The 27,685-nt window shown below is 48.6% G+C and overlaps 1 protein-coding gene across 2 annotated transcripts in view; it reads left to right on the top strand.

The window, feature by feature from the left end:
* magi2a (membrane associated guanylate kinase, WW and PDZ domain containing 2a) overlaps window positions 1–27,685 on the top strand; it is a 120,450-nt gene that overhangs the window by 76,594 nt on the left and 16,171 nt on the right. Inside the window, exons 5-12 of one of the 2 annotated variants that reach the window (XM_084701117.1) lie at window positions 472–679; window positions 3,140–3,219; window positions 10,678–10,735; window positions 12,389–12,510; window positions 13,044–13,184; window positions 14,321–14,503; window positions 17,078–17,755; window positions 26,350–26,381. In XM_084701117.1, the coding sequence (XP_084557243.1) occupies window positions 472–679; window positions 3,140–3,219; window positions 10,678–10,735; window positions 12,389–12,510; window positions 13,044–13,184; window positions 14,321–14,503; window positions 17,078–17,755; window positions 26,350–26,381 (1,502 nt within the window). The remainder of the gene's footprint in view (window positions 1–471; window positions 680–3,139; window positions 3,220–10,677; window positions 10,736–12,388; window positions 12,511–13,043; window positions 13,185–14,320; window positions 14,504–17,077; window positions 17,756–26,349; window positions 26,382–27,685) is intronic. The other variant, XM_084701118.1, reaches the window with a different exon arrangement.

Here is a 27,685-nt window from a genome sequence, read left to right as displayed (position 1 = left end):
TCTGGCTCTCTCTCACTCTATCTTTTGCTCTCTCTCTTTCGCCTTCTTGCTCTCTCTCTCACGCTCTCTCCCGCTGTCTTATTCGCTCGCTGTTTTTGAACCCTCTCAATTTTTCTTTTCCCTTCCACAAACAGCGAGTTCATAATTTGTCTCGTTCCCTCTCTCAATCACTTTCTCTCTTATTGCAGCTCACCTTTCTGCCTTGGTGTTATTGCGTCCTCTCTTGCCCGTTTCTCCTCTCTCTCCCTCCCCCCCCCCTCTCTATCTGTTCTCCCGGCTGCTCCATCACAGCTCCCTCTCCCCCTCCTGTCTCCTTCTTATCTGTCTCCTTCACTTCCCCACTGCATCTGTATTCATCTCTCTCTCTTATAGCAAGAATATATCAATAAAGTCATCCCTCCCCCCCCCCACCCCCCCCACCCCCGAGCGCCGGCCGCAGACGTGACTCACATCCTCGTTCCCGTCCCGCAGAGTCCAGCGAGCACGAGGACAAGAGCACCGATGCCTCGGGGGACACTCCCCCCCAGGCCTGCCCAGCCGAGGCCCCCGCCGAGGGGCCCAAAGGAGAGGGCGAGTCCCCTAAGATGGCCCCCAAGCTGGAGGACAACGATGAGCTGGGCCCCCTGCCAGACAGCTGGGAGATGGCCTACACGGAGAAGGGAGAGGTCTACTTTATTGAGTAAGTGTCACCAGACGTACGCACTGAGCCCCACGCGACTGCCAAAGCCCACTGACCTGTACTGTAATGAGATTTTTTTTAGGTCTGCTCTGGCATTCATTGTTTTGCAACCAGAGTAAAGAGGGTAAAGCATTTTAAGGAGCTTTAATCCCACATGCACGCACGTGCACGCGCACAAACACAGGATTGGACTGTTATGGATTGCATGAGTTCCTTTGGCCCGGATGTTTCCATGCTGTGTAGTACAAGCTGCGTACAGTAATTCATTAGGCTTATTAGATTTGTTTATGGCCACAGAGAAACCGTAGCGGTGAGTTGTGTTTCCTTCATTTAAACGTGTGGTCTTTCGCTTTGCTGTTATTGTTTACTTTCCCGCTGCTACAGTATTGTGTGAGTGTGTGTGTGTGTTTGTACACTCATAAGTGCATGTATGCCCGCATCCCTGCCTACAAGCTTGCTTGCTTGTGTGTGTGTGTGTGTGTACGCGATCACTCACACCTGCACCTAGTCAAAACATAGAGAAATCCTTATTAATTATCAAAGCTCACTATCGTGTGACGGTCACATGGTCTTCTCGTCGTAGCAGAGGCTCACTAAGCAGTGAGCAGAGTGAGAAAGTGGTGTGGTGGCGACACTAGACAAGCAGCCAACAAATGAAGAAGAAACTGCAGATTTAATGTGCTTATCAGCCAGGCAGCCAGCTCTTCTTCTCCTGTTTTCTCCACGGAGGCAGACTTTGAATTCCCCCCTCTCCCTACCACACACTAGCCTCCATATGTCTCTCTCTACATCGTGCACACCCTATATTTATCAGACAGAGCGCCTTGTTACAGCATTTAGCCGGCGAGTTTGCAGCTGGATGTCTTTCGACGAGTAAATGATGTTGTGTCGAGGCGGTGGTGCATGCTGGGTGGGGGGGTCGGAGTTGGGGGCGGGGGGGCGGGGGGGCTATGGGGCTGCTCCTTTTGTTTGGTCTCCAGATGAGATCAATTTGTTTACCAATTCTCAGTCAAGGACATAGAGAAAGTGGATGTAGAGAGAGAAAAGGAGACGGAGAGAGGAAGGGAGAGAAATGAACTGGATAGGTGGTATAAAGAGGAGGGCGGATGAGACAAGAGAGGTATAATGGCAGCTTTTGTAGGAACATTCTTTGTTGGAGTATCTGTTGGATAAGTCTGTCTTGGTTCTTCTGTTAAGTTTCAGTCTGAAGGGGACTGTGTTTTGTTCATCTAACCAGGGGGATGCTAGCCCCAGGCATTCACTGGGGTTTTGGTTACTTCACAACGGGCCATAGGAAAAAATACTGTTTTACTTCTCTTATAGCTGTCCAAGTGATCAATTAATGACCAGCTTTATGTTTGGTGTTTGGTATCAGAACCTGGGAGACCCTGTTTGGCCATGCGTCATTTGGGGTCACCAATCTGGTTCCTGGGCCAGGGGGTTTTTGTTTTCTGTTTGTGTGTCATGGATGGTTTTGTATTCTGATGTTTGTGTAACAGTAGTATCTGTTAAATAAATACTTGTTGGAAAGACATTTGATACTTTTTTTGAGATGATCATTCTCAGAATTTCCACCATGGGGGGAGAGATGAACGTGAGGAATGAGGGAGGGGAAGGTGAGGTTAGGAAAGAGGACAAGAGAAGAGGAGGGAGGGAGGGTCACAGGAAGGGTTCAGGAAGTGCTCCCGCTCTTTTCAGCAGCTTGCCTTGCTTTACTGTAGACATGTTGTCCCCCCCTTCCTCAGCCCCCCCTCTCCTCCTTCCTCCTCCCCCCCGTCCTGTCATCGTGCTGAAGGGAGGACATTGTGTCTTCAGATGAGTTAAAGAGATCCATTGAAGTTTTCCTGGCACCAGGTCTTATCTGATCTGGGTCCAGTACTCTGCCCAAGGTGCCCAATCTGCCAAGCCCACAGCTGTTGACTTCCATCGTTTGCACACACACACACTCACACAAACACACACATACACATTTCCTCACACACACACACCTCTCTGTCAATTGCTCGCACTCTTTCCCTCGTACTGTCACTTACTTACTCACCAAACGCCCCCCCCCTCTCTCTTTAGTTGCCTGTTTCTTCCCACCCCTCCCTCCCTCTTTCACTCCCACAACCCCTCCCTTTTCTCTCTCCCCCTCTCCACCCCCGCTAATGAGAAACCGTAAGCAAATTAAAAGAATCGATTGGCATTTTGTTAACCTAAAGCTTTTCTCTCTCTCCATCGTTTAGAGGTGAGCCCACAAGGGAGAGGCTTTTCTTCTTCTCTCTCTCTCCATCTCTCTCTCTGTCTCTCTCTCTTTCCATCTCTCTCTCTGTCTCTCTCTCTCTCTATCTCTCTCTCTCTCTCTCTAAAATGATGCTGAAGGGAGAATCCTCCCCGTCTTCCTTTTTCGCTTTCCTCTCCGTCTCACTCACTCCCTCACTCCTCTCTCTTTCTCTTCTTCTCTCGTTTCTCCACCAGCCACAACACCAAGACGACATCCTGGCTGGACCCGCGGCTCGCTAAGAAGGCAAAGCCACCAGAGGAATGCAAAGAGGATGGTGAGTTCCTTCTCAGTCGCCTTCCTCCTCTCTCTTTCTTTTCCTTGTATGTTTGCTCGCTTTCTTTATTTGATGTGTGATTTGGATTTGATTTGGATTCCGTTCATTTCAGAACAGCCTATAGCCCCAGGTTGTGAATGTATTGGTGACATGAAGAAGATGTGGTTGTGAATGGGTGTTAATACATCAGCCACTTCTGAAACAGAATGGTCTTTTAGGCTCTCGTCTGTCACCCCGCATTGACAGACACTGTTTGTGTGTCATGCAATGTTGTTTATTGCGTGTGCAGCATGTGTATCAGTGACATGTGTGGCACCTGACCTACGCGATGTTTAAGATGCTGATAGTAGCTAGCCCCTGGAGCTGTGCTTGGTAGACCCTGTACCGTGTGGGAAGACTAGGGGTCTGGCGGTGTGAGCTGCCTACCTAGAAACAGAGAGCTCTTTATAAGCCACTGTGAGCTGAGCTCAGACCACACACACACGCTCAGGAGCATTGGGAGAAGGATGAATGTCACATTTACTATGAATGAGTTTACATGCGAATGCCACATATCCCAACCACTGCCATTTATAGCTCTCTTAACCTCTCCATCTCTCTCTCCGTCCCTCACTCCATCTCCTTTTCCCGTGCGTCTGGGTGCGTATTCCAGGGTGATTGCATGGTATGATGTGCGTGGGTGTGTGGGTGTGTGTGTGTGTGTGGGGGGGGGGGTGATGGTATAACTCAGAACAGCCCACAGACAGAGATGGGAACGGCGGGTGAGAAATGAGAGCTCATTTGTATCGAGAGGCACTCTGGTGGAGCCTCGCTAAGACAATCATGTCTGCCTGATAAACATTTAATCACACAGCTAAGGATGTCTGCAAATATGTTTCTCAACACACCTATCCCTCACACACACACACACACAGACTCACACAAACGCTCGGAAAACATACACACTCACGCAAACACGCGGACGCACGCAGACTGTAGAACCTGTGTTGTCAAATCGTCTCCGGGTGAAGTAGGGACAACATTCATTCCCCAAAAAAATATATACTAAATGAAGAAGGGAATCAAGGTGAGCGATGAGTAGAGATGAAATATAACACATTCAATTTGAGTGGTTCCAATCCTGTTATTCACTCAGGACATTCCATGCGTGGAGACGGGTCTTCTGAGGTGATTGGTATTGATCTACTAGCAGCTCGGTCCACCTTCATCTCTGGGGAGCAAGCTAGGGGCTTCAAGGGAGACCGAACTGAACCTCTTACAGAATGAGGTGTCCATGGGCTGGCTGACAGAGAACAGTGGGGTTCTCTGCTTTGCGTTTGGCTGTGCAAGGCAGTGGTGGGGTGGGAGTGGGAGGGTGTTTTTGGGGGGTGGAAACTCTCAATCATATGCACACATATGCACACACTCAGAGACGAATGTAGCCCCCATTAGAACCGAGGCTGGTGTAGAATAGTTTGTGTTGATTGGAAGGGGAGTGTGTGTGTGTTTGATTGTGCGTGTGTGTTTGTGCGCGCGTGCGGCCAGTGCTTGTTCTCTGATGAGTGCTAACAGGATCACAGGGGGTCTCATCTCTGTCTCCGAGCAACAGACAAGAGGAGGAGGAAAGCGAGACCCCCAACAGGGAGACAGAGTCTTGAGTAGGGAGAGATCACACACACACGTACACACAGACACACACACACACACACAACTTGTTTACCATCGTACCTACATATAACAACTCAATGTACGCACCGAAGACAGACAGAATTTTTCCTTCCTTCTCTATTAACAAACAGCTTGTCCTGCAGATAGCAAGGAAATGTCTGGTAGGTTCTGTTTCTGTTTTTGTTTGTGAGTATTTGACAGACTAACAGAATGTTTGCGTGTGGATGTGTGTGTGTGATTGTTAATGTCAGTGTCAGTTGATTCCCTTCGTTCAAAGGCATGTCAGCACCAATGAAGCAGCAGTCATCATCAGAGCAGTCGTTATGTTACATAACTCTTTCTCTCTCTCTCTTTCTGTCTCAGTATATCTCTATCGCCATCTTTTTCTCTCTGTGTTTCTCTCTGTGTATCTCTCTCTCGGTTTTTCACTCTCTCACAAAATCTTGAAATGTCTACTTCTTTTGAGCTGGAGGAAGAAAAACCAGGACTAGTCTCGTATCAAAGCCTCATGTTATCTTTAATTCTCTCCCTCTCGTCTTATTTCAACAAATATTTACTGGTTGAGGAGACAGGAAGAGAAACAAGTAAACAGAGAGACAAGCAGACAGACAGGCAGACAGGCAAACAGGCAGACAGACAGACAGACAGACAGAGACAGACAGACAAGCCAGCAGGCGGGCATACATATTTCTCTGCTTGTTGCCAAAGCCATCTCAATGAGCCACCCCGTTATAGAGCAAAGCGATAAGAAAAAGCCCCTGATCCAGCGTTGTCTATCTATCATCTGGATTTCAACCCATTTCATCATGTTCAGACGCCACTTAGTCCTATCAAGAGACGCTCCACAGGTCCCAGACCACGTGTCGTGGGCGCCTAATGAACAGATCCTCCTTGAGGATGATTGATAGACGTCTCTAGTGTTTGAAGGTCGAGGGTTTGGGGATGGTAGTCTTCTGCTCTTCCAGTAGCTCTGTGTAACGTCAGTATCTGACAGTGTTTGAAAGTTGGCTGGGATTATATTCTCGTTGGTTAAAATGCGGCCTGTAACACCAAGACAAAGTGATCAGCACTAGATCTCCCTCACGTCTCTCTAAAGTCTCCAAGGGAGATATTAGACCCTGCTTTGTTTCAAGTGAGCCTTACAAACGTTTCTGTCCCTGTGATTTTGGTATCGGAGCATGAGTTTTGAGCTTGACAGTTCAAGTTGGTAGCAGTCCCTACAATCCAACTCTTGCCAGGTTTAGGGTTCATCCAATCAGATCAAATCAAAATGTATTTGTATAGCCTTTTTTACAAGCTATTTCACAGAAGGCTTCACATACGCCCATAGAACTGCCGCTCAGCCAACCTAAACCTTCAAGGAAGACAAGGGAAAAAAAGCTCAACTAAATAAGGTACAAATAGCATACATTATGTAAAACAATACGTTAAGATAATGAAAAAACAGGAAACTGTGCAGTGCTCCTCACTTTAGAGTGCGATGTTTAAACAGCACAGCAGACAGCTGACAAAATGCTTCTTCCTCAAATCGTGTACACATGTGCCCGAAAGGACACATGCTGTTCATATACACGCACACACACACACTTGCGCACACCATGTGGATTGAGTTTCTGCAAGTCATCCAAGGACATGGACCTTAACAGGGAGCCTGTTCCCTCCTCCTTGCCGTCGCGCGCACACACACACACACACACGCCAGGCTGCTCTCCTGGCAGGCCCATCAGACAGGTGAGTCATTAGAGGAGAAGAGAGAGAGGAGAAGAGAGAGGAGCAACGCCCTCCCTCACCTTGACTGGTCTGCAGAGGAGGGGAGGGGGAGGAGCTGGGGCTGTCAGCCAGGTGATTGATGGGTGTATTTGGAGAACATCCCCGACCGAGCTTGTCTGACGACTGGAGATGAGGAGAAGGAGGAAGAAGCCGACTTTTACCAGTCTGGGAGTGGGTGTGTGTGGGTGGGTGTGTGTGTGAGAGAGAGAGAGAGAGGGAGAGGGAGAAATAGAGTGTGTATTGTATGTGTTGATGTGTGTGTTTTAGTCCTTCTCCAGCTTATCAATGATCCTTCTCGACTAGGAGCAGTATAATTACATCCCAGTCACGTTTGCCTCCGTTCCAGACGCACTTAAAAGCTAATCACGCTCAACAGTCTCAGCTTTCTTGCCCAAGCGCTCTCCTCCCCCCACACAGCCCACAGTCAAATCAAGTCTACTCTAGTTAATATCCTTCCTGCCTGCACAATTCACCTTAGCTCTTCCTCGGGCTCTGCTGTCCCCATATCCCAAGCTTTAGTGTACCTGTGTACCTCTCTGCAACTGAAACAGACTCTTGACTCTTTGCTTGTCGATTCCTTGTTTAAGTTACACACTTTCACACTTTTTTTTGTTGTCACATTCAAGCCAAGATAAGTGAATGCCCTACCGATGTTCCGAATGATAGGGTTGTTCGTCCTCATCACGGAAAAAGAGGAGCATGGCTACTGTCTCTGATTGGAGGACCCTCCTAGTAGGATTATGAATGATGGCTTTGGGGATCTGAAAGTATCGATGTGTCATTACGTTCACACACAAGGTAAATATCAAAGTTGAAACCTGGTCGGCTTTGCTTGTCACTGGAGCCCAGATTGAGTGTGTTCATTTCAGGGGGTGTGAGGTTGAAGTGATTGGGATGGGGGTTGGAGGTGGTGTGTGGGTGGGTGGGAGTGGGGGGTGGCTGAGTATTTATGCTACTGGCATGCTCGGGCATCCTCTTCTTCAGCTGGAGGTGTTGCACCTGCTGCATTAACAACTGAAAGGTGACCACACATAGGGGAAAGACAGGGAAGGAAAGACAAAAGGAAAAGAGAGGGACAGAGAGACAGAGAGAGATACATAGAGAGAGAGAGACAGAGAGACAAAGAGACAGAGAGAGAGAGAGGGTAACATGGGTAAATCCCAGAGCTGTTGGAGGACTGTGGTTCCCACCGTGTTCCTCAGACGAAATTAGAAAAGGCTGGATGAAATATGCATGAGCTTCAGAGCATGAAACTTTACTTCAAAAAGTCTCTCTGTAAGAGTGCATATTAAAGTGTTTTCTTTCACGCTCTTCAAATGGAGAGACTGAGTGAGGGGAAAAGAGGAGGTGATTGGATATATAGGAAAGGGCAGAGGGAGAGAGGAAGGATGTGAGGACAGGAAAAGGGCAGAAGTCCTGCTTCAGCAGTCAAGAAGACAACCAACCCATGCTAGCCTTCTAATAGCAGTTATATTGCAGACTGCAGACAAGGCCTCGGGGTGGAGCTTGTTTCCACAAGGGCGACCTTCTAAACACTCCTACACTACCTTCACACACCAGCATGACAGTTCCGGTGCTGCTCATTTAGACTGACAGAGGATATGTTACCCCTTTGGTGTACACACATTACACTGGCATTGTGCACCTGTAAAGACACACACTCCCACACTGTTCAAGATAGTCATCCCTCTAGCACAAGCTGCTAAGAGAGAAGGGTTGGAGACACGCCTCAACCATGTCTGGTGAGGATGAAGCAGAGAGAGAGAGACAGAGAGAGAGAGAGAGAGAGAGAGAGAGAGAGGGGGGGGGAGAGAGAGAGAGAGATAGGGGGGAGAGAGAGATGCTGTCTCCTTCTGTAAGTAGTCTTTGCCTCCTTCTGTGAAGTCGAACATTTTTATAGAATGGCGTTTCATTAACACTCTCTGTAGAAATACATGACAGGACTTTGATCTTGTTTTAAGTGTGTGTGTGTGTGTGTAGATCAGTGGAGGTGAAAACATGAAACAGTCTCTTTCATAATTAATGACTGAAGGTGGGCCTGAGAATCTATCCACAGCTCTCTGAGAGGGGAACCCCTGGGCTGTCAACTGAAGATACAGTAGATAGGTAGATAGATCTGTGTTTTATTCATCCTCAGGGGGAAATTTAAGTGTGTGAGAGTGTATGTGTGCGTGTTCTACCGACATGTACTGTGTGTGTGGGTGGGTGTGTGTGAAGGCGAGAGGTATGATGTAGAATAGGGTGCATTGTTTTTATGTATGTGAGAGTGACTGAGGAGGAGAATATGTCTCCATAATGTAAAGACTTCTTTGTGTGGGCTAGGCAAAAGAGCTAACATTTTTGCATGCCACAGCTGTGTGAAATTCCTGTGTGTGTGCGCTCTCCCACTCATGCAAGCATCACACAAGAAGGCCCTGGTATCTGTAAGTGTGTTTGTGGAGGTGCGACTGCTGCTGTTTGTGATCCAGCAGCAGATATCTCCTCTCTCATCTCTCCTCCCATCCGGGTGCGTGACACCGGAGTCTGGAAGGGCCAATGCGGCGGAAGTAAGGGGAAAGGGAGTCCTGAAGTCAGGAAGTCCTGTCAACACAAGCGCTGACAGGGTCTGGGCTTCAGAAGATCTGCTTTGATCACGAAAGAACAAAAGTGATTTGCTGACCCCGCTGCTGTACCGGACGGACAGATCGGAGTTGCAGATCATAGCAGCCCTGATAAAAATGTCCAATCTAAAGGTTGGGTCACCGACCTTAATCATGGATCTGTACTGCAACTTGAAACGCTCCTCTCACACCCTTGGTGTTGTTCCACACCCATCCTCATGAGAGAAAGATCAGTGGTCCAGAGGAACATGATCCTGAGAACCAGATCAGCCTACCAGCTCATGGTTTATTTGCTTTGGCAGATGTCTCCGTCCACCCTCGCATTCAAACAGACTTCCTTCCAACCAAAATCTGGTGGGGCCTATCACAACCTTTTATTTGATATGGGGTGGGTTTAGCACTATATGTACAGAGCAGCACCGTTGAATCGTGTTCATAAATAACCTAGATGAAAGAAGTGTTGTTGCTTTGATTGGTTTTATCTATCCAATGATTTAGAACGGCAAAGGTTGCGTTTTGGTCTGCTCTCGTAGATAAGGCCCTTTGGAAATGTAAATTGAACTAAGAGGTTCAAGTCTAAATACGAATGAGCCAATCGGTCTGGCGATGCCAGGCTTGAGGAACAGACTCATCACCACACATATCATCACTCCTCATACCTGAACAACTCCCTCCTGCTGACATCACCACTGCTAATAGGTACGAATGGCTTAGCTGGAACAATGCTGTGATCATCATTATGACCTGATGTTGATACCAGCCTTTATTGTCATACAGATGAACATATTCTGTGAGATATTGAGAGTAATATGGTTTGATGTGCAGTCAGTGTGTTTCCAGTCCCACTGTAACACAGTCATTTAGGAGTGTGTTACGGTGGATGTTGTGTGGGTTTGAGTCCTCAAGCTATGTGTGTGCTCCAGTTAATGCGTTTAATCTATGCTAACGTCCTTGCATCACAACTGAATATTCACAACATGGAAATGATGCAGGAAACATGAATATTTCAAGACATTGAAATTCGGCAACTCGATGCATGTTGGGTCTAATTGTGGAGAGGACTGCGTGATATCTGTTGCAAAATTACCAGAGCGTTTGGCTACCTTGAAAGCTGCCAATTTATTTCTACGTTAGAGGTGTTCATCTCGGGTCTTGCTCAGAGAACGAGGTGTTTGCTCATTGTATCTTTTGTTACAGTATGCATTCAGCCTCAGAGCTAAACCCTGCAGAGCTTTTAGGAATGCCACAGTGTTCACCGACTGTGTTCAGATGCAGGTTCAGCCTCTTTGTTACGATGACATCTACTCCTTACAGATGATCGACTATGCGATGATGCTGTAATCAAATGCAGAGAGTGGAGATTTTGTTGGCTTGTCAATATGCCAACCATGGTAATTCAGTCCCTTGAGTAATACAATACATCTGTTGTTGTTTCTTTCAGAGCTCCCGTATGGCTGGGAGAAAATCGATGACCCGATCTATGGCAGCTACTATGTAGAGTAAGTTGGGAGCTCTTTAATATCTGATGTTTGTCTTGATTTCCCTACAGTAACCTCTCCACTCTCTCCATTCATTAGACATGAACTACATCTGTGGTTATTGCAGCTGCTCAGTCTTTGTGGCTGGTTAATGTGCGTGTGTGTGTGTGTGTGTTTGTGCATGTGTGTGTGTTTGCGTGTGGCTTGTGTACAGAATGGTTTTGTGCGTATTTATGTTTGTGTGTGCACGTGTGTGTGTTATGAACTGCAGAGTGTAAGGTGTCTTTTTTCTCCCTCCGTGCTGTACTAAATGTACCCTTCCTCTTCGGAGGTGTCGTTTCTCTGGCTGGACGCACTCTGCTCTGCTCCACTCCAGGGAGAACGGGGATCTATTTTTAGCCCTTCTAGGAAGGGTGTTTGACCGCACTCCTCTGTACCTAGGAAAACCATGGGTCGTACGTACAGTATAGTATCTGTCCGTTCAGACTGAAATGTTGGCGATAAGTCGAAGATAGATGAATTTGTGGAATTTACACCCTTTCTTAAAGAGTCCTGGAGCAGAATGTTCCACTGAGCTTGGTTGGTGAGCTTTTGTGGGTCAACATATAAACAGATGTTACCCAGTTGACAACTGAAATGAGTCAGCCATTAGCTTGTTTATTTTCTTCATATATGACCAATGAAGTTGAAGGTTTTCTGATGTTGGTACTAATCCTGAGTTTGTCACTGTGCTGATTTTGTATGTGCTAACCAATATCAAAACAAATGGATACGGAGCTGTGAGATAGTGATGACAAATGTGACCGTTGTTGACAGACTTGAATCTTAGCTGATAGTTAGTCAGTTCATCTGCCTGTGATTTCTTTGAACATCAGAATTCTTCTTGACACTGTTGTAATGACATGCTGAGGGTACTTTTACTGTTGATCATTTATTTTACACTTGGAGTTGGTGTTAGCTGCTCTCCAGCTACATCTTAGCTTTTAAGGAGATTTTATACATTCTTTAGGTAATTCATGAGCGTAATTATCTTGTTTTGAAGGTTTGGCCGTAGAACTCTACGCATGTCACTATGAGATTTTCCTCAGAAGATGCCAAACCCAATGATTATGTTGTATACTCTAACACACACTCTAACATATGAGTCATTTAACAGTATGTACTTGCGTGTGTGTGTGTGTGTGTGTGTGTAGCAGGCGTGTCTGTGAGCTGAGACACATTCTTAGTCTCCCACTAAGGGGATATCTAAATGATGACTAATTATTTCATGTCACACTTGCAAATTACAGTATTTATAATTATGGACTTGCACCCAGAATCACACCAAATTAACACTGACGTAGGATGTTTAAGGAAAAGTCTTTTGGATGAGAAATCTCTTTTATATGTGAGCGAGGGCTCAGGAAACCACACCGCTAATGATTCATCAAGCTGATTACAGTATTGGGTGAGTTTCAGAGGAGAGAGACTTAATTGGGCATTTGTTCATTTTTACTTTCTGAAACCATCCTGCGTCTCTGTTACATGACAGAGACACAGACTGTTGAATGAATCATAGCGTATGAGCTTCTAGAACTCTTCACAGAGTTGTGAGGAGGGGAGGGGGGGCGGCGGCGCATAGCCCTGGGAATCCTCCTCCTTTATCTTCTCCTCTTGTCCCGTGTGCTGCCTCAGCCATATAAACCGGAGGACCCAGTTTGAGAACCCGGTTCTGGAGGCCAAGCGAAGGGTCCAGCAGCAGCAGCAGATGCAAAGCCAGGGCCTGTCCTCGCTGCCCCTGCCCACCATCTACAGAGGTAAGACCCTCCGTCTCTCCACCTCCACCTGCAACCCACTCCGACAGGAGAGAATGCTGTGTGGCTGGATGCTTACTCGGTTTTCGATCCCACAGCGAAGACACTGGATGAGACAGGCGGTTCTTTGTTCCCAATCTGGCAGATTTTTCTACATTTGGACCTGTGTTGACTTTTTCGTTTCAGTTTGCATCGTTGGAAACGTGATCTTGAGTGTCTTCATGAATATGTGGATTTCATTTGATTGCGAGGCCCTCTGTGTCTGTGTGAGCTTTCACTGAGCTTGTGCCCCCCTAACACTGTCCCTGACCTGGAGCACACAGCTCTGCACGCGCCCTTTCAGCAGGGCCCTCCCTGAGAGGCTCTCCATGCTAAAACTGCCTTGATGAGTTGAGTGCAGGCCGTTTGTTTCCCTAGAAACGGAGCTATCGCCAGTCGGTGACGGCTTGTCTCTGTGGTTACACTTCCTGTGCAGTGAGGCTCTCTCTCCTCCCCACCCCCCCCCTCCCCCCCCGCCCTCTCCCCCCCTCTGCCAGTGGAGGATGCCACTCCCTCCGCCACCCTCCCCAGACCCTCCCTGGCCCACATAGGCCCCGCCCCTGAGCGCTGCCAGAGCCTCAGCGACCTATCACGGTCCCCGGCGGCGGGCCGCAGGGCCGCGGTCTTCGGCCTGCACGGTACGTCCGCGACCGCCGCCGCTGCCGCCGCCGTCTCCCCGCTACGGCGCCCCCTGGTGGGCCGGAGGGTGGCGCGCTGGCCCCGCCACCGGCCGCTTCACGCCTCAGCCTGTGTGTGTGAGCAGCAGCAGCCTGTCTGTAGCCTGGCTCTCCCCCTGTGGCTCTCTCTCAGTAAGTAGGCCAGGGGAGAGGAGGAGGCTTGTTGTTGTCTTCTGGCTGCCTGTGCTCCTCTCTTCAGCATGCAGCGACAGACCCAGTCACCCAGCCCCCCCCCCCCTGCAAGAGACCCAACATGCCTGGGGCTGGATACACTATTTCCTGCCCCTCATATCAGCAGGCAGTATTGTGAGTAAACATTAGAAAGTGATGGGTAATAAGTCCTGGACTGGTGGCAGCCCAGTTACAGAGGATATGAACCCGCGAGAGCAGAGTCGTTTCTGCATGGTAGAAGAAGGAGATGGTTCATTAGATCATGGCAGCGTTTGTTGGCTGAGATTTGAGCTTCCCTCCCTCTGTGACACAGATTCACTTCCTGGCCTGTTTATCCCCATCCATCTCCCTAGCATCTACAGCTGGATCCAGAGCGCTCACCACGCATGTCATTCCGGAATGTTCCGAAAGAATTCCGCACCTGCTTTTCCTCAACCTGTGAGAGGCAGAAGTAAGCCAGGGACTGCTAAAAACGGATGCCGAGCTCACCCCATGTCTCTGCACCTTGTTTTGCTCTGGCTCAGAGTGTGTTTACAGCAACCAAAACACCTGGCATAGGTTTAACTGATGAAAATGTAAAAGGCCGCAGGCAGGCAGGGTAGTGGAGGGTTTGGCAGTGACACCTCGAGCTAGAGCAAAGAAACCCACCTGCATCTGTCAGGCTGCTCTCCACTGTTGGACACTGTCTGTGTCATGGCCCTGCCCCTTTCCCTGTGTCAATGTGCCCCCCTCCCCTCTCCTCCCACCAGAAGATAAGATGGCCCCGCATTTGCCATTTAAGTGCATATGACTCTTGAGAGAGCTTGAAAACATTGAGTAGCCATCCAGTGTGTGTCATTACTGACGGTGTGCGTTTTGCTTCTTCTTTCTGCGTGTACGTGTGTTTGTGTGTGCGCCCCCCCCCCCCCCCCCCCCCCCCCCCACAGAGAAGCCCCTGTTCACACGGGACGCCACCCAGCTGAAAGGCAGCTTCCTGTCCACGGCGCTCCAGAAGAGCAACATGGGCTTCGGCTTCACCATCATCGGCGGCGATGAACCCGATGAGTTCCTGCAGGTGAAGAGCGTCATACCGGATGGCCCTGCTGCAGACGACGGCAAGATGGCCACAGGTACGCACACAAGTGTGGCAGTGTTTCGCATTTGTAGGGGAGCGTGTGCACTAGCGCTCTGCTCCCAGTCTGTGTCACAGTGGGATGTTACCAACAATGGGCTTGTGGTGAGCTCGCAGGACAGTCTTTACGTGTGTGTGTGTGTGTGTGTGTGTGTGTGTGTGTGTGTGTGTGCGTGTGTGTTTGAACAATGGGCTAGTGTCCATCTGCAGTGGTGACCCAGCAGGATAGTCTACCTTTTTGTCTGTCTGTGTGTCTGTGTGTCTGTGTGCCAATACCTCTTGCCAAGGTCACACATTTGCTTGTGTGTCTGTGTGACTCTGCATAGATATGGTTGTGTGTGTGTGCCATCTGGGGGGCTGTGTTCTTCCATTAATCACTATGGGGACTTTATGAGCACCATAACTCCTAGGCGGAAGCACACAGGGGGGGGACTGCAGCACTGTAACGTCAGTTACACACACACACACACACACACACACACACAGACCAGGCAGCTGCACTGAAGGTCAGCAGGGGGTTGAGACTGGCAGGCCAGTCGGTCCTCTCTGCATGGATTTGTTCCCTTCTCATGTATTTGGACATCACACTGGGTTGGACTGGGCCAGGTACAAGGTTTCTTGTTCTTTTGGCAAGGCAGCAGTGTGATGGAGAGACACAGAGTGTGTCTCTCTTCTCCTCACATGACAGCCCATCTTGTCTTTGCCTCTCCTCTTTCTGCATCCATCCTTCTCTCCTCTTGTCTTCCTCAAATGCTTAAATTGCAGCATCTTGGGCCACACTTTCGTCGGTGTTTTGAATTCACGCCGACACTTTTCTTAAAGACTGAAGCCGGCTCCCTGTGGGGTGTGTTTCCACGACGCTGTTCATCTGTGGTGGGTCCCGGAAGATGGCGGGCGCACAGGTTAACAGCAGCGTGTTCCGGGAGTGCTTGTCATCCTGTCAACAACAGACCCAAACCCTTTCTCTGTGAGAGCACATGCCACAGGTCCAGATGCCCTCTCTGTCCTTCATATCCACACATATGGACACAACTGCTCTCACTATCTCTCTCTCTCCCACACACACATCACACACACACACACCCCCTGCTGGTTCTCTTTACAGCTCAGATGGTCTGGTGTGTTGTTGGCAGGGTTTAGGAACCCTCCTGTTGTGTCCATAGTCATGAAGCAGCGTTAGAGGATGATGAATCTGTCACATCGCCCATCATCAGCTGATGGTGGAGTTGGAGGCCCTGTCCTTGGTCCTGGAGCACAGGTTTTTATAGTGGAGGTGATTGTATGTACAACCATCATGGACATGGCTGCATAAAGGTTAATGGGGTAGCTTGAGTGTGTGTTTGCCCATTCTAGCTGGCGTGTGTTTGCGAGGTTAGCCTCTGCCATGTCATGCTAGCTCCTCCCCCACCGCACAGAGAGGGGTTTCCTAGGCCACGGCGAGGGGACTGTGAGGTCACAAGGTACCGTTTGTTTTCCAGGATCGCGTGTGAACGTATTGATTTTGACACACGGGCTCAAGGCAAATGTCACAGGCGTTTATCCAGATTAATTAAAAAGTCCCACTTGCCAGGTTGCTTCCAGGACTGTGTGCTTGTGTCAACACCAGTGGAGCATCGACACTCAGCGAGCGTTTACTGGTCACACAACAGGTCTAAGCTGACTCGGTCCAGACAGGGAGAAAATGACCTTGATATCTTAACTCACCTCTTGGATGCACTCTCGTCCCACACCTGCCTCAGATCAAGCCGGGGTCATCTGCAGGGCAGGGTTCAATTCCATGTGCTCAGTCCATCAAGGAAATTGTCCAGCGTCTAAAGGGCTATGTTTGCCCATGTTTACTGACCCTGTCTTCTCCACTGGAGCCAAGGCGCCTGATAGTCATGGCTCTCAGTTAGTAAAATGACTAAGAGGCAATCTGTGTTAACACTCATCCCTCTTTCATAGACCCTGTCTATCTCTACTCCTCTTTCCTTCCCCTTCTCTCTCCCTATCTCTCTCTCTTTCTCTCTCTGTAATTAGCATGATAATGATGTCTATAATTGAAAAATAATTACATGTCATTACCAACCTGGGCTGCATTTAGAGAGACTTCTATTGAATGTGGATCCCACCTTGTGTTCTAACTTCCTCGACATCTTAGTGAATAGAGGTTGTGTATCTCTCACAGTCGAGCACAAAAGGCCATATTCAATAGACCACAGCATGAGGGAGTTATCACACATAGAAACACTGAGGGAAAAACAGACAGAGAGAGAGAGATATAGACAGAGGCAAAAAGAGAGAGTTATTGTATTGGGAGGGTTCATTTGAAAGCTGTGGGCTTTGTTATCTAAATAGCTTGTAGGAAGAGAGGAATCTTTCGGATTATTCAGTGCAATTTTCACTTGCTAGCAGTGACTGTGATCTATTGTTTGACGTGAAGTGCTGGTGCTAAAACTGCTAGCTAATATTGAACAATAATGGAGGATATTTCTGCTCCTAGGTCGTTTTCTTTTGGGGGGGGGGGGGGGATGGTCATATCTCTGTAGCTCTTTTCCCGTCAAGTCTCATCGACCGTCTTCCAATCCCTCAGGTGATGTCATCGTGTACATCAACGACGTCTGCGTCCTGGGCACCACTCATGCCGACGTGGTCAAGCTCTTCCAATCGGTGCCCATCGGGCAGAGCGTCACGCTGGTCCTGTGCCGTGGGTATCCGCTGCCCTACGACCCCGAGGACCCCGGGATCAACAGCGCCATCATCTCCCCCCTGGGCCTCATAGAACAGCGCCCCCTGATGGTCAACGGCCGCAGCAACTACGACAGCTACATGGACTACATCTCCCGGACGGCGCGCTTCGTCCAGGAGCACGGCGGCGACCCGATGGCCGTGGCCCAGCAGCAGCAGCAGCAGCTCCACCCGCACCCCCACCCGGGCGACACTCACCTGGACGGCTCGCTCCAGCCCGCCGCCGCGCACGAGGACAGCGTTTCCATGGCGTCGTCGGGGGCGACGCAGGCGGAGCTGCTGAGCCTGACCATGGTGAAGGGGCCGGAGGGATTCGGGTTCACCATCGCAGACAGCTCCACGGGCCAGAGGGTGAAGCAGGTGCTGGAACCCCAGGGCTGCCCGGGCCTGTGCGAGGGCGACCTGATCGTGGAGATCAACCAGCAGGGAGTGCATGGCCTCACCCACACCCAGGTGGTGGAGCTGCTGAAGGAGTGTGCTGTGGGGGCCGAGACCTGCCTGGTGGTGCAGAGGGGCGGAGGAGGTAAGGAGGACTGGGGGGGGGGGGGGGGCAGTCAACTGCTGGCTCTCCTTCTCTGTAAGGCTCCTGCTTCCTGTCTCTGTCTCTGTCTGTCTTACCTGCACTTGGTTTCTGGCTGTGTAATGCTAACTAGGGATGGGCATTCGATTAAATTGTCTTAATCGATCGTCGGGAGAATTAATAATCAATTTTCGATTAATCATTCATATTTTTATATTAATATTCACTATTTATAGGCTATATCAAAATGCAGTGAAAATAGAAAAAGCACAACTCGTTGTGCATCGCAGCTCCTCCGTGCAAACACAGAGAGGATGCACTGCCACTAACCAGGGTCGGATGTACGTTCTTCAAGTAGCTTATCATTTGAGTCGTGGATGAGTATTTATACTCAGCTTTGCAGTGTTGGCAGTGAACAAAGTAATTGTTAAGTCAAAATGGTCTCACGCTACACTTCGCCGTGACCTCTTCATGTTTACTAATACATGGAAACTCGCCGGTAACAAGTAGGCTTGTGGCGTTTGCCAAACATTGGCTTAGTTTGGTAAAATGTTTAAATCCTTCAAGACTCACACTACACAACGGAACACACATTAGTTTTATCGATGAACAAATAATGTCATCGACGAAATTCTTAATGATCGACAATCGATTGTCGATTAATTATGCCCATCCCTAATACGAACCCGCACACACATACCTGTCTCTGTCTCTCTTTCTCTCAAGGTGAGTTTGTTTAGTCCTGTCTGTCTGTCTTACCTGCACTTGGTTTCTGGCTGTGTAATACTAACCCTCACACACATACCAGTCTCTGTTTCTCTCTTTCTCTCAAGGTGAGTCTGTTTAGTCCTGTCTGTCTGTATGTGTCCTTGGTCCAAAGACCACAGAACCCGATCATACAGGTTTTCTAGAAGGGGTCAACCATACAGCTTCTCTCACATGCATCCATACAGTACTTTAGCTCTCTAACTAGGAAAAAAAGTATTTATATATTCAGTTTTACGAGAGGATTGAGTGCTGTGCATACTTAGCAGTGCTATTTGGCGTCTCAACAAAGATTCATTGATTGAAATGGCCTGCTGTGTACTCACTGGGTAAAGCACTGAGTCATTTTCAAGGTTCTTTCCTCGTTTCATTTGCGCAACTGGCCTTTTTTTTTTACGACAGCAATATGTAAGAGGGACAACAGAAATAGACTATAGTGACGTTGACAGGATTTCTCATTGTATTCGTCTTTCCGGTGTATGGTTTCTCAATCTTTTGTTCAGATCCTTGGTTCCAGTGAGGAGCAGGAGATACATAAGTCCACCAACACATATTTGATTATCTGTCATGTCTCTGGAGTGGTTGTTCCCAAAGGGATGTTATATGTTACATATACATGTCCTTTTAAACATATCCTTACTGTCATTGTGACGTCACTATGGCTGTATTCTAGGAGGAACAGGAAGTGAGCTTTCTTCTTCTCTGAGGGTTGTTAAAGTAATGACAGGACATGAGGAGTGTGTGAGTCAGCTGTGATCTTAAGCCTTCCCTTGCCAGCCTTCCTAATGAAGTGTGGAGGAATCACTATAATGTCTAAGGCTCAGTAATTAGACCCGCCCTGACTGTTGAACTCAGAGACACTACCTGTGATTTGTCTTCCTTTGCACTGTGAACTGAGGCAGACATTGTCTTATCCCATTACGCAATGATTTGTTTTTGTTCCATTTATTTAGGGGTGCTTGATTCCAGCATACTTTTGGAGAGAATTTGCACTTTCAGTACTACTCCGTCAGCCATAATGTAGTGCAAGCTAACTCAAGGGTACCAGAAGAGACAGAATGAGGACTAACAATATTTGAGCTCAGCTCTGTAGCTTAGACTGGCCACTGGTGATAGAAGAGGAAGTAGGAATTAACAGATGAATGTAATGAATCCACTCTAGCTAGAGAGAAAGGTTAATGAAGCTGTGGTATGTATTGTTCCGCCTCATACAGTATTTCTGGTTTTATTCAACCACACACAGGGTCCACAGCCCTCTGTTTACGAGCAGAAGGATCCGTTCGTTCCTCTTACTCCTAATAGTGAGGTGCTGTGGAGGAGCACACACACTCAGACACTCCCAGACGCACACATCTACTCACACACACTCGCTGGCACGCACACCTATTCACATGCACACACACAAACACACACACACTCACAGGCATACTCAAAGGGAGAGACTCCCATCTGTACAGGCACCTCACTGTGTTCAGCGCACTCGCCGTCTGTGCTCTCTGAAGGAGGAGGAGGCGGAGGAAGAGGAGGAGGGGTGGGAGGAGGAGGAGCAGCGGTGGGGAGGAAGTGGAGGGGGAGGGGGCGAGAAGGAGGAAGAGGAGGAGCGAGAAGGTCATAGCGGGGTTTCAACATATAAATGCTGCCTACTGGCCCATGGAGAGGCACTCTGATTTATATTCACTCTCATTACTTTGAACCGGGACGCCGTTTAGCCGTGCCACGCTAGGATCCCGAGGCAGGAAGCACGGGCGGAACGCCGCATCTGTTTGCTTGGCAGAAAGAGGGGGGTGAAGGTCAAAACACATGACCCTACCCAGCCTGCTCTTCAAATGGCTGACTGCACAGAGCGGGGGGTGGGGGGATGTCTGAGGGTGCTGATGCTAGCTTAACAACCCCACCAGCCTGCCCCCCACACACACAGGTCCCCACCACACTGACTGAAGATGCCGACACACAGGTCATACTTTAGGGACGTGGCGTGTGGCACACCTGATGCTTTTCCAGACCTGGAGAAACGTTGGGCTTTACCAGTGTGCTTTTTGCTCCCTCACACTTTCCCTCCACCTCATCTTCCCTCCCCCCCTCCCTCCCACCTTCTGCCCCACCACGCTTTGAGGGGGGGGGGGTTACATTGTTCGATCCCCCCACAATCTCGACCCCAGGGCTTGAGCTGAAGAGAGGGCCCCCTCCAAGAAACCAATCAGGGAGGCGCACTGGCTGCGTTTAGCTAGGCCATTACACACTCTAATAAAACTGTCACCGTTCCATTGAAATGATGTTCCAGCTCCTAATGCGGCCCAATTTGGCTCCACTGTCAGGGAACTGGACACTGGCCATACATCCTAATTAAAAGAGCTTTGTCTCAGTCCAAGTGCCCTCTGCTGCTGTCGGCTACACTCTCTGAGTGACTCAACGCGAGGTGAGCGCACATGTCACCAGCCCTCCCTCCGGCACGCCTCATCCTCCACAGCGCACCAGCCAAATTGACTCGTTCCCGACGCGCGCGCGGCGCGAACGAGCGCGAGGGCCTGGGCGTCCCGCGCCTCTGTGTGCGCGCTCTGCCTCGACCCCCTCCGTCAGAGTGTGCTAGCGTGTTAGCGTGCACCAGCGTCTCAGGGACGATGCCGCCCAGATGGTGGTGTGGGTAGCGCTGCCACGCGTCTCCTCTAATAAGCATCAGAGCTCTCCAGACAGACGCCTCCGGTCTAGCACCTCACAGCCCCTTCACCAAGCACTCACTCCGTGGCCATCTACTGGTCACGTAGCGCAATAACACCCCCTGCTTTGTCGCCAGTGAAGCTCTCTCTTACCAGTTAAATAACTGATCCACCACTGACCACCATCAGTACAGTTGAATAACGGTACTGTCTTGGATACAGCACGCCCACATGCTGCAGGAATCGACGGCGGTATCAGAGAGAAGGCTTATTTTCCTGAAGCGCAGCACCGCTGCATTAAAAGCGCATTTACATCCCTCCCGGACACCCACTCACCCGTCAGGACCCCCTCGCAGCGCGGTTGTCTTAAAACCGCCGGCGTTGCCGTGGTAACGTCCCCCCCCCCCCCCCCCCCCCCCCCCCCGACAGGAGGAGGACATTGTAAATGAGCGGCGAGGCCGCGCGCAGAGGGTCAGCGCTGACCGGAGGCGTCGGTTAGGTTGAGGGAGCAGCCTCTCTGAGAGCCATTGTGATGGACAGCACCAGTGTGCTGATGGAGACAGATTGTGGTGAGTTCATGATTTTCTGCCGCTCCTCTTTTGTTCTCCCTCCCGCTTCCCGGTTGTCATGGCACCAGTTGCCCGCTCCACGGTGATGTAGAGTTTCCATGGAAGTTGCGTGTTTTGTGTCGAGTGTTGCAATTCAGTGTGTCTGTTTTTAAATGCGGTGTCGTCTGAATGATTTCAAAAGGAATCCGTATAATGGTTTGAAGTAACACCCATCTTTTAATGGCGTGAATATATGTGTGTTTGTGTGTGCCCCTGTGTGTGGGTGCCCCTGTGTGCGTGTGTGTGCCCCTGTGTGTGCCCCTGTGTGTGTGTGTGTGTGTGTGTGCCCCTGTGTGTGTGCCAGTCTGTCTCCATGTATCTCTGAATGTATATACACCCAGCCAGCGCTTTGTGTATCAGTTAGGGGGGCGGCACAGAGTTAAACTCCTCTCCATGGACCAAAGATGGAGCTACTTAGCATCAGAACATCCAGTCAATTACCCACCATCACTTAGAAACCACCACACTCCTAATAAAGTTATGATATTTAGCCAGCCCTGAGACACGCGGCTGACTCCTAGCCTGTTATGCCAAACAAACGGTGTGCTCGGCCTCCCATCACTGATAATTAGCACGTTTTTGCGGCAGACATCCTCATTAGAGGCTATCTACACCATTAGCTTCCTGCATCATGTCGCCACCTCCATAGCCAGACCAGCAGTGCCTAATTAGCGTCGAAGGATTTCAGCTTGGTTTCACCTAGAGATATACCATTTAGCGGGAGCCAGTGTAGCGTGCAGCTTGCTCACACAGCTTCACCCTGATGCTTAGCGGAGGCTTCCTGTGCATACTTGCATATACAAACTGCATAAAACATACACATGTACACACATATACAACAAAGACAGATAGCTGGCTGTGGATGAATCTCTGTCTCCTACTCTGCTCATTACAGTTGAGTCAGCAAACTCTGTCCTGAGTCCTCTTAAAAGTCTTCAAGATGTGGACTTTTTTCAAGACCCCACCAATGATGACTATCTCTACCCGGCAGAGAGAAAGAGAAAGGAAAGGTGTTCGAATCAATGGACCCCGCCACAGCAGCCCAGGAATTGTACCGCACCGGGGCCAGCTCAGACAGTGATTCATTGGCTCGGAGTAAGAGAGGAGCTGAATCAGGCAGTCTGCCAAGCGGAGCACTGAGCAGACAGCCATGTTCACAGCTCTTTACCCAGCATGCACCGAGAGGGCCCCAGCCAAGCCAGCACCAGGTCCGCGGCAACCTCCAGGGATCGATAGCCAATCAGTTTAGACTTGGAGAGACGGCCAAGGGGCTTGTGGGTAAACAGACAGGTCGTGTCCCCAACAGCAGGAGAGGAAATGGTTAAATCAGGCCAGAGGGCCACAGGGGAGTTGTGAGCGCTGGATAGATGGAGGGAGAGACGACTGGAGATAGTGAACCTGGATTAGCACATTGACCCTCACCCTTTTAACTCGGATGATGGGAGACCTTGTCCGGTTCAGACAGCAGGGATGAATCAGCGTTGGTTCGCTGTGACGCTGCCTTATCGTGCCACGGACCCCCCGCGGCGAACGACTGCCCCTCAGCACGGAGACCTGCTGGGATGCTAAGCTCTCACACGAGAAGGACATGGAATCAGTCGCCATTGTAATCACTTTCATGTACCTGAGGTTGTACAAAGCAGCCTCCTGTCGTCAGGGCTGAGTATTCAAGTGATGAAAGATGTGAGCACCTCCATTAAATCATTGTGTTATCCAAATCTCATTTCAATAATGAAATGGCCGGCAGTTAGGCTGGTGGTGTGATATTATAGTGCTCTTAGGCAGAGCGCAGGCTGTGTTTTTGTGTGTATGCTTGGGAATGTGTGTATGTAGACTGGTATTAAATTGAGTTTGTGTCTTTCATTACAGGATGTCTACATACTGTGTAGTCTGAATCTGTCACACAAAGAGTGTCACAGTGGCAGCTAAAAGAGCCATTCGGGAGTAATGATAATAGATGGAATTAAACTGCACTTTTCCAGATGCTCTGGCTTAATGTATATAGAGAATTGACATCACTCCCAGCCCAGATACAACACTCATTCACTACTTTTCCATTAGTTTAAAGTCCATTTGTTATACATAGTACATGCAGACAGTACAACCCTCCTGGAGTAATATCCCTATGGAGTCCCCTAATATGGAGTAAAGGACCAGGGCAAACACTTTTTAAAAAGCAGGGGTTGCCATGGGAACCACAGCCCAGTCAGATTTAGAACACTATAATTGACTGCCTGTAGAACCAGAACCCCATGCGATGTCCCTCACTACCTGTCTTGAATGAGCCAATCACACGACACCTCTATTCTGGAAGGGAACTTAAGGGATAAGAAGAAGAATGTAATATTACAAATTTAATAGGAAAAAAAGTATATATTCTTTCAATCTTGTGGATATGTTAAAAAAGTGGTTGTGACACGACCCTGACAAACACAGACCTGCTAGGGTTTGTATTACATTACAGGACGTTAGCCAGGTTGCTTCAGTGGCAGATCTGGCCACAGGTGTCATGATCTGGCCTCATTATCAGTGTTATAAGCTGTCATGTATACTGTGTATGATGGCTGTGTGTGACCTAGATCCTCAGTGAACCAGGCTTGGTCTCCGTAGTACATTATGTGTTGCTGAACTGACTGGTGCTGGAAACATGTAAGCTTCCGTACAGGATAGGACTTTCAGTACAATGGACAGCTCCACACTATTTTACACCACACCGGTTCCAGTGACAAGACAGAGAGACTGTGAGAATAGCCTGTCCTTGGTCACACCGCTCTTTTTCTCCTTATCTCTCCTTTTATCTGTCTCTCTCTCTCACTCTCTCTTTCTCTCTGTCTTTGCCCTCCTTCTCTTAGGTGGATTTAGCTCCAGTGTTACCTCTGTCAGTAGTGCACATTGTTGCCCTATTGCTGATCTAGTGTAAAAAAAATATATATACTAAAACTGTATTCCATTTGGACTTATAAGGGTCTCTCTTTCATTTAGGCCTGGTTGGTTTTCAGCATAAAAAGCGCTCATTGATCTTTGTCAAATGTTTTGACCAGAAAGCTGTTCTTTCTCTCTTCTTCTCTCGTTCGAGTCTGTGAACCTGTATAATCTGTATTCTATCATCTTGTTCTTTTGTGCACCACTGATGGAACAGCCACATGGATTCATTAGGATGTCCAAGGCTGATAAGTATGACAAGCTGTCGTTATTTCCACGTCTTTAAAACACCTTCTGTTACATGAGCTAGGCTTATAGGAAAAAGCCTCACTTTGGGTGATGACTCACAAAAAAAGATTGAATCATTTAAAAACATTCCGTCTCCTACTCGTCTTTACCTTTTTTTTTTTTTTTTTCATGTTGTTTTTTTCCTATTTCTTTCTTTTACCATGTGCAATGGAGGCCGCAATTACTTTGTGATTGCCTTACAGAGCTGAAAACCCTGGCACACTTAACATGTGCAGCCACCCGTCCATTCAATCCCAGCAATTTGCATACACTCATTGTTCCAGGGGGGTGTCCATGTCAACAGTTGAAAGACAGGAAGAGCCTGAATTGCATCAGGAGGACACAGGATATGGTTTGTGTTTGTGTGTGCTTTTGATGTCAGACACATAGATATTAGTCTGCTTTGCTTTTCACTCTGGCAGTATGACTACTCCACTCATCCCATTATGCTGTGCTGGTAGAATGCCACTGGAAGGGAATGGTGCAGCTTCAGTAAAATGTGTTTTTGGGCTTTTTGAAAAGTCATAAAATGGTGATCAAGGATTTTTTTTAAAGGGTACAGGGGAATGCATGCCCCATTGTTGACTGGATAGCATTCAGAGACCGGCTTTCTGAGACACGTTCTAACCGAAAACGCCTCCCTACCATTGTAGTCCTGGAGAAAAACACACAGGACCTGTTCTCTCTCCCACAGACGATACACTAAAGATACCCGCAGGCCAAATCATCATACACACACACAGAGACACACACACACGCTCTCCAGATTCAAGAAGTGCCTCTGGTCTTGCCATAGTGGGTGTTGCTAGTTTGATACAGTGTAAAAAGTGTTTGAAATATTTACTGTAGAAATGGATACATATCCCAGGGGTGTGTGGGTGTACAGTCCTACCATCAAACTGCTGAGAACCCCACCATTCATTCCTACAGCACCCCTGAGTACTGGAGTACATTGGCAAGTACAGCCCAAAACTAATATATCCAATACACTGGAGAGAATGTCTTAAACGTTTCACCTCTGTAGGTAACATAATACTGTTGGACCAAAATATTTACTTGTTTTTACCTGTTTGTGTCCAGGACCCCCCTTCATTGTAGTCTTGCCAATCTACGATGAACTAGCACTACAAAAGCTGTCCTCAATTTGAACTTTTGAGATGTCATGTTCTTCCCTTCTCTGCGTTTACCCTCCAACTACACACTAAGTTGTAGTCTTCTCTCTGCTTTTACTCTGAGCTTTCCCCGTCTACCTTCCCCTCTTGACTCAGCTCCGGAACATTCTTGTAAACATCTCATTTCTGCACTACGGGCTGCAGCAGCTCTCTGGGCCTAAACCTTTGTTGTTTTCTCACCATTGCAGGTCACTATTCTCCCTGGAAGACCCCTAAACAGGTAACATGCAGTCGTTCTAAACCTCAGCTCTCCCCTCTTTGGTCTTCTTTAACCATCTTAACCTAACACCTCATTTAGTTGCCAGTGGCTGCAGTGTGCGTATGTGTCCGAGCTTCTCTGTATGACTATAACTCTTGTTTTATTATTGTAAAACTTGCTCAACTGCTGTTCCAGCGTGCAAGATTGACTGCTCTACCCCCCTTAACTCAACCCCTTCCCTCCCTCTCCTCCATTAACTATGAGGATTATGTTTTGTGCCATGCCAATTATGTTGCATTTTTAACCCAACATCGACTTATGACCCATTCCTCTCAGTCACATGATCAGGAAATGGTCAAGCTTCCCACTCGTAGATGAAGAATTACTAGAACCGTCTCACTGCAAACCAGACTGACCTCCATCCAACAGACTGTCAGTGACAGTTTACAGTTGTCTACAAGAACGGCAGTATAACTGCGCTTAACCAATGCGGTTCTAGTAATCCTAGATCTATGACCAGTGGAATGGCACCATCCTTCTCTCAGCTCCTCCATTTTTGATAACTCGTCAGTGGAGAGGGAGTGAGAGAAGAGTTTTTGCTAGACATACTAAGAAATACCAACTCATTTATTCATCCTTTCATTTACCTCAATGCTGCTTCTCTTAATAACCTACATTTTAGTTTTCCCTTGAATGCTTAAGCTTCCAATGGCAAGCCTGTCAGAAGGGTGTCTTCTAATCTGTGGAGGGGGTTATCGCCCCTAAAGGTGAAGTCCCTGAATGAGAGGATGATATGTTGGGGAGGTGGTCTCTAGTCACACAGAGGTCTCATACGAGCACACAGAACCTGCTTACTCACAAGATTTAGTAAACACTATCCACCTGAGTGTGTGTGTGTGTGTGTGTGTGTGTTTGCGAGTGTGCATAATGTGTGTGCGTGTGTGTGTGTGTGTGTGCATGTGTGTGTGTGACTGGGTGTCTGATGTCTGACTCCTATTCCATGCCAATTCATCTTTCGGCCCCCTTGGACCTCCAGCAAACACCATCTCATCCTTATTCCTTCAGAGCCAGATCATAACACACTCCCTGAAGCTCTCACAGGACACTGCCTCTGAGGGCTCTCAGTCCCCAGTAACTCTTTCCTCTCTCTCATGGATGTCCTTCATTGTTCATCCTCCCCGTTCCCTAGCTGCAGGATATCGCAGTCTAGCTAATTAATGGGGACTTTGCCCTTCCAGAGAATAGGCAGCAACATGGCTGTTGAAGCCTCTCTCTCTCTCTCTTTCTCTCTCTCTCTCTTTCTCTCTGTCTCTCTCTTTATCTCT

This window comes from Hypomesus nipponensis, chromosome 7 (assembly GCF_054491055.1).
Source record: "Hypomesus nipponensis isolate SF chromosome 7, ASM5449105v1, whole genome shotgun sequence".
Lineage (NCBI taxonomy): Eukaryota > Metazoa > Chordata > Actinopteri > Osmeriformes > Osmeridae > Hypomesus > Hypomesus nipponensis.
The sequence above is the reverse complement of the archived record's forward strand: the minus strand, read 5'-3'. Positions and strand labels throughout refer to the sequence as shown.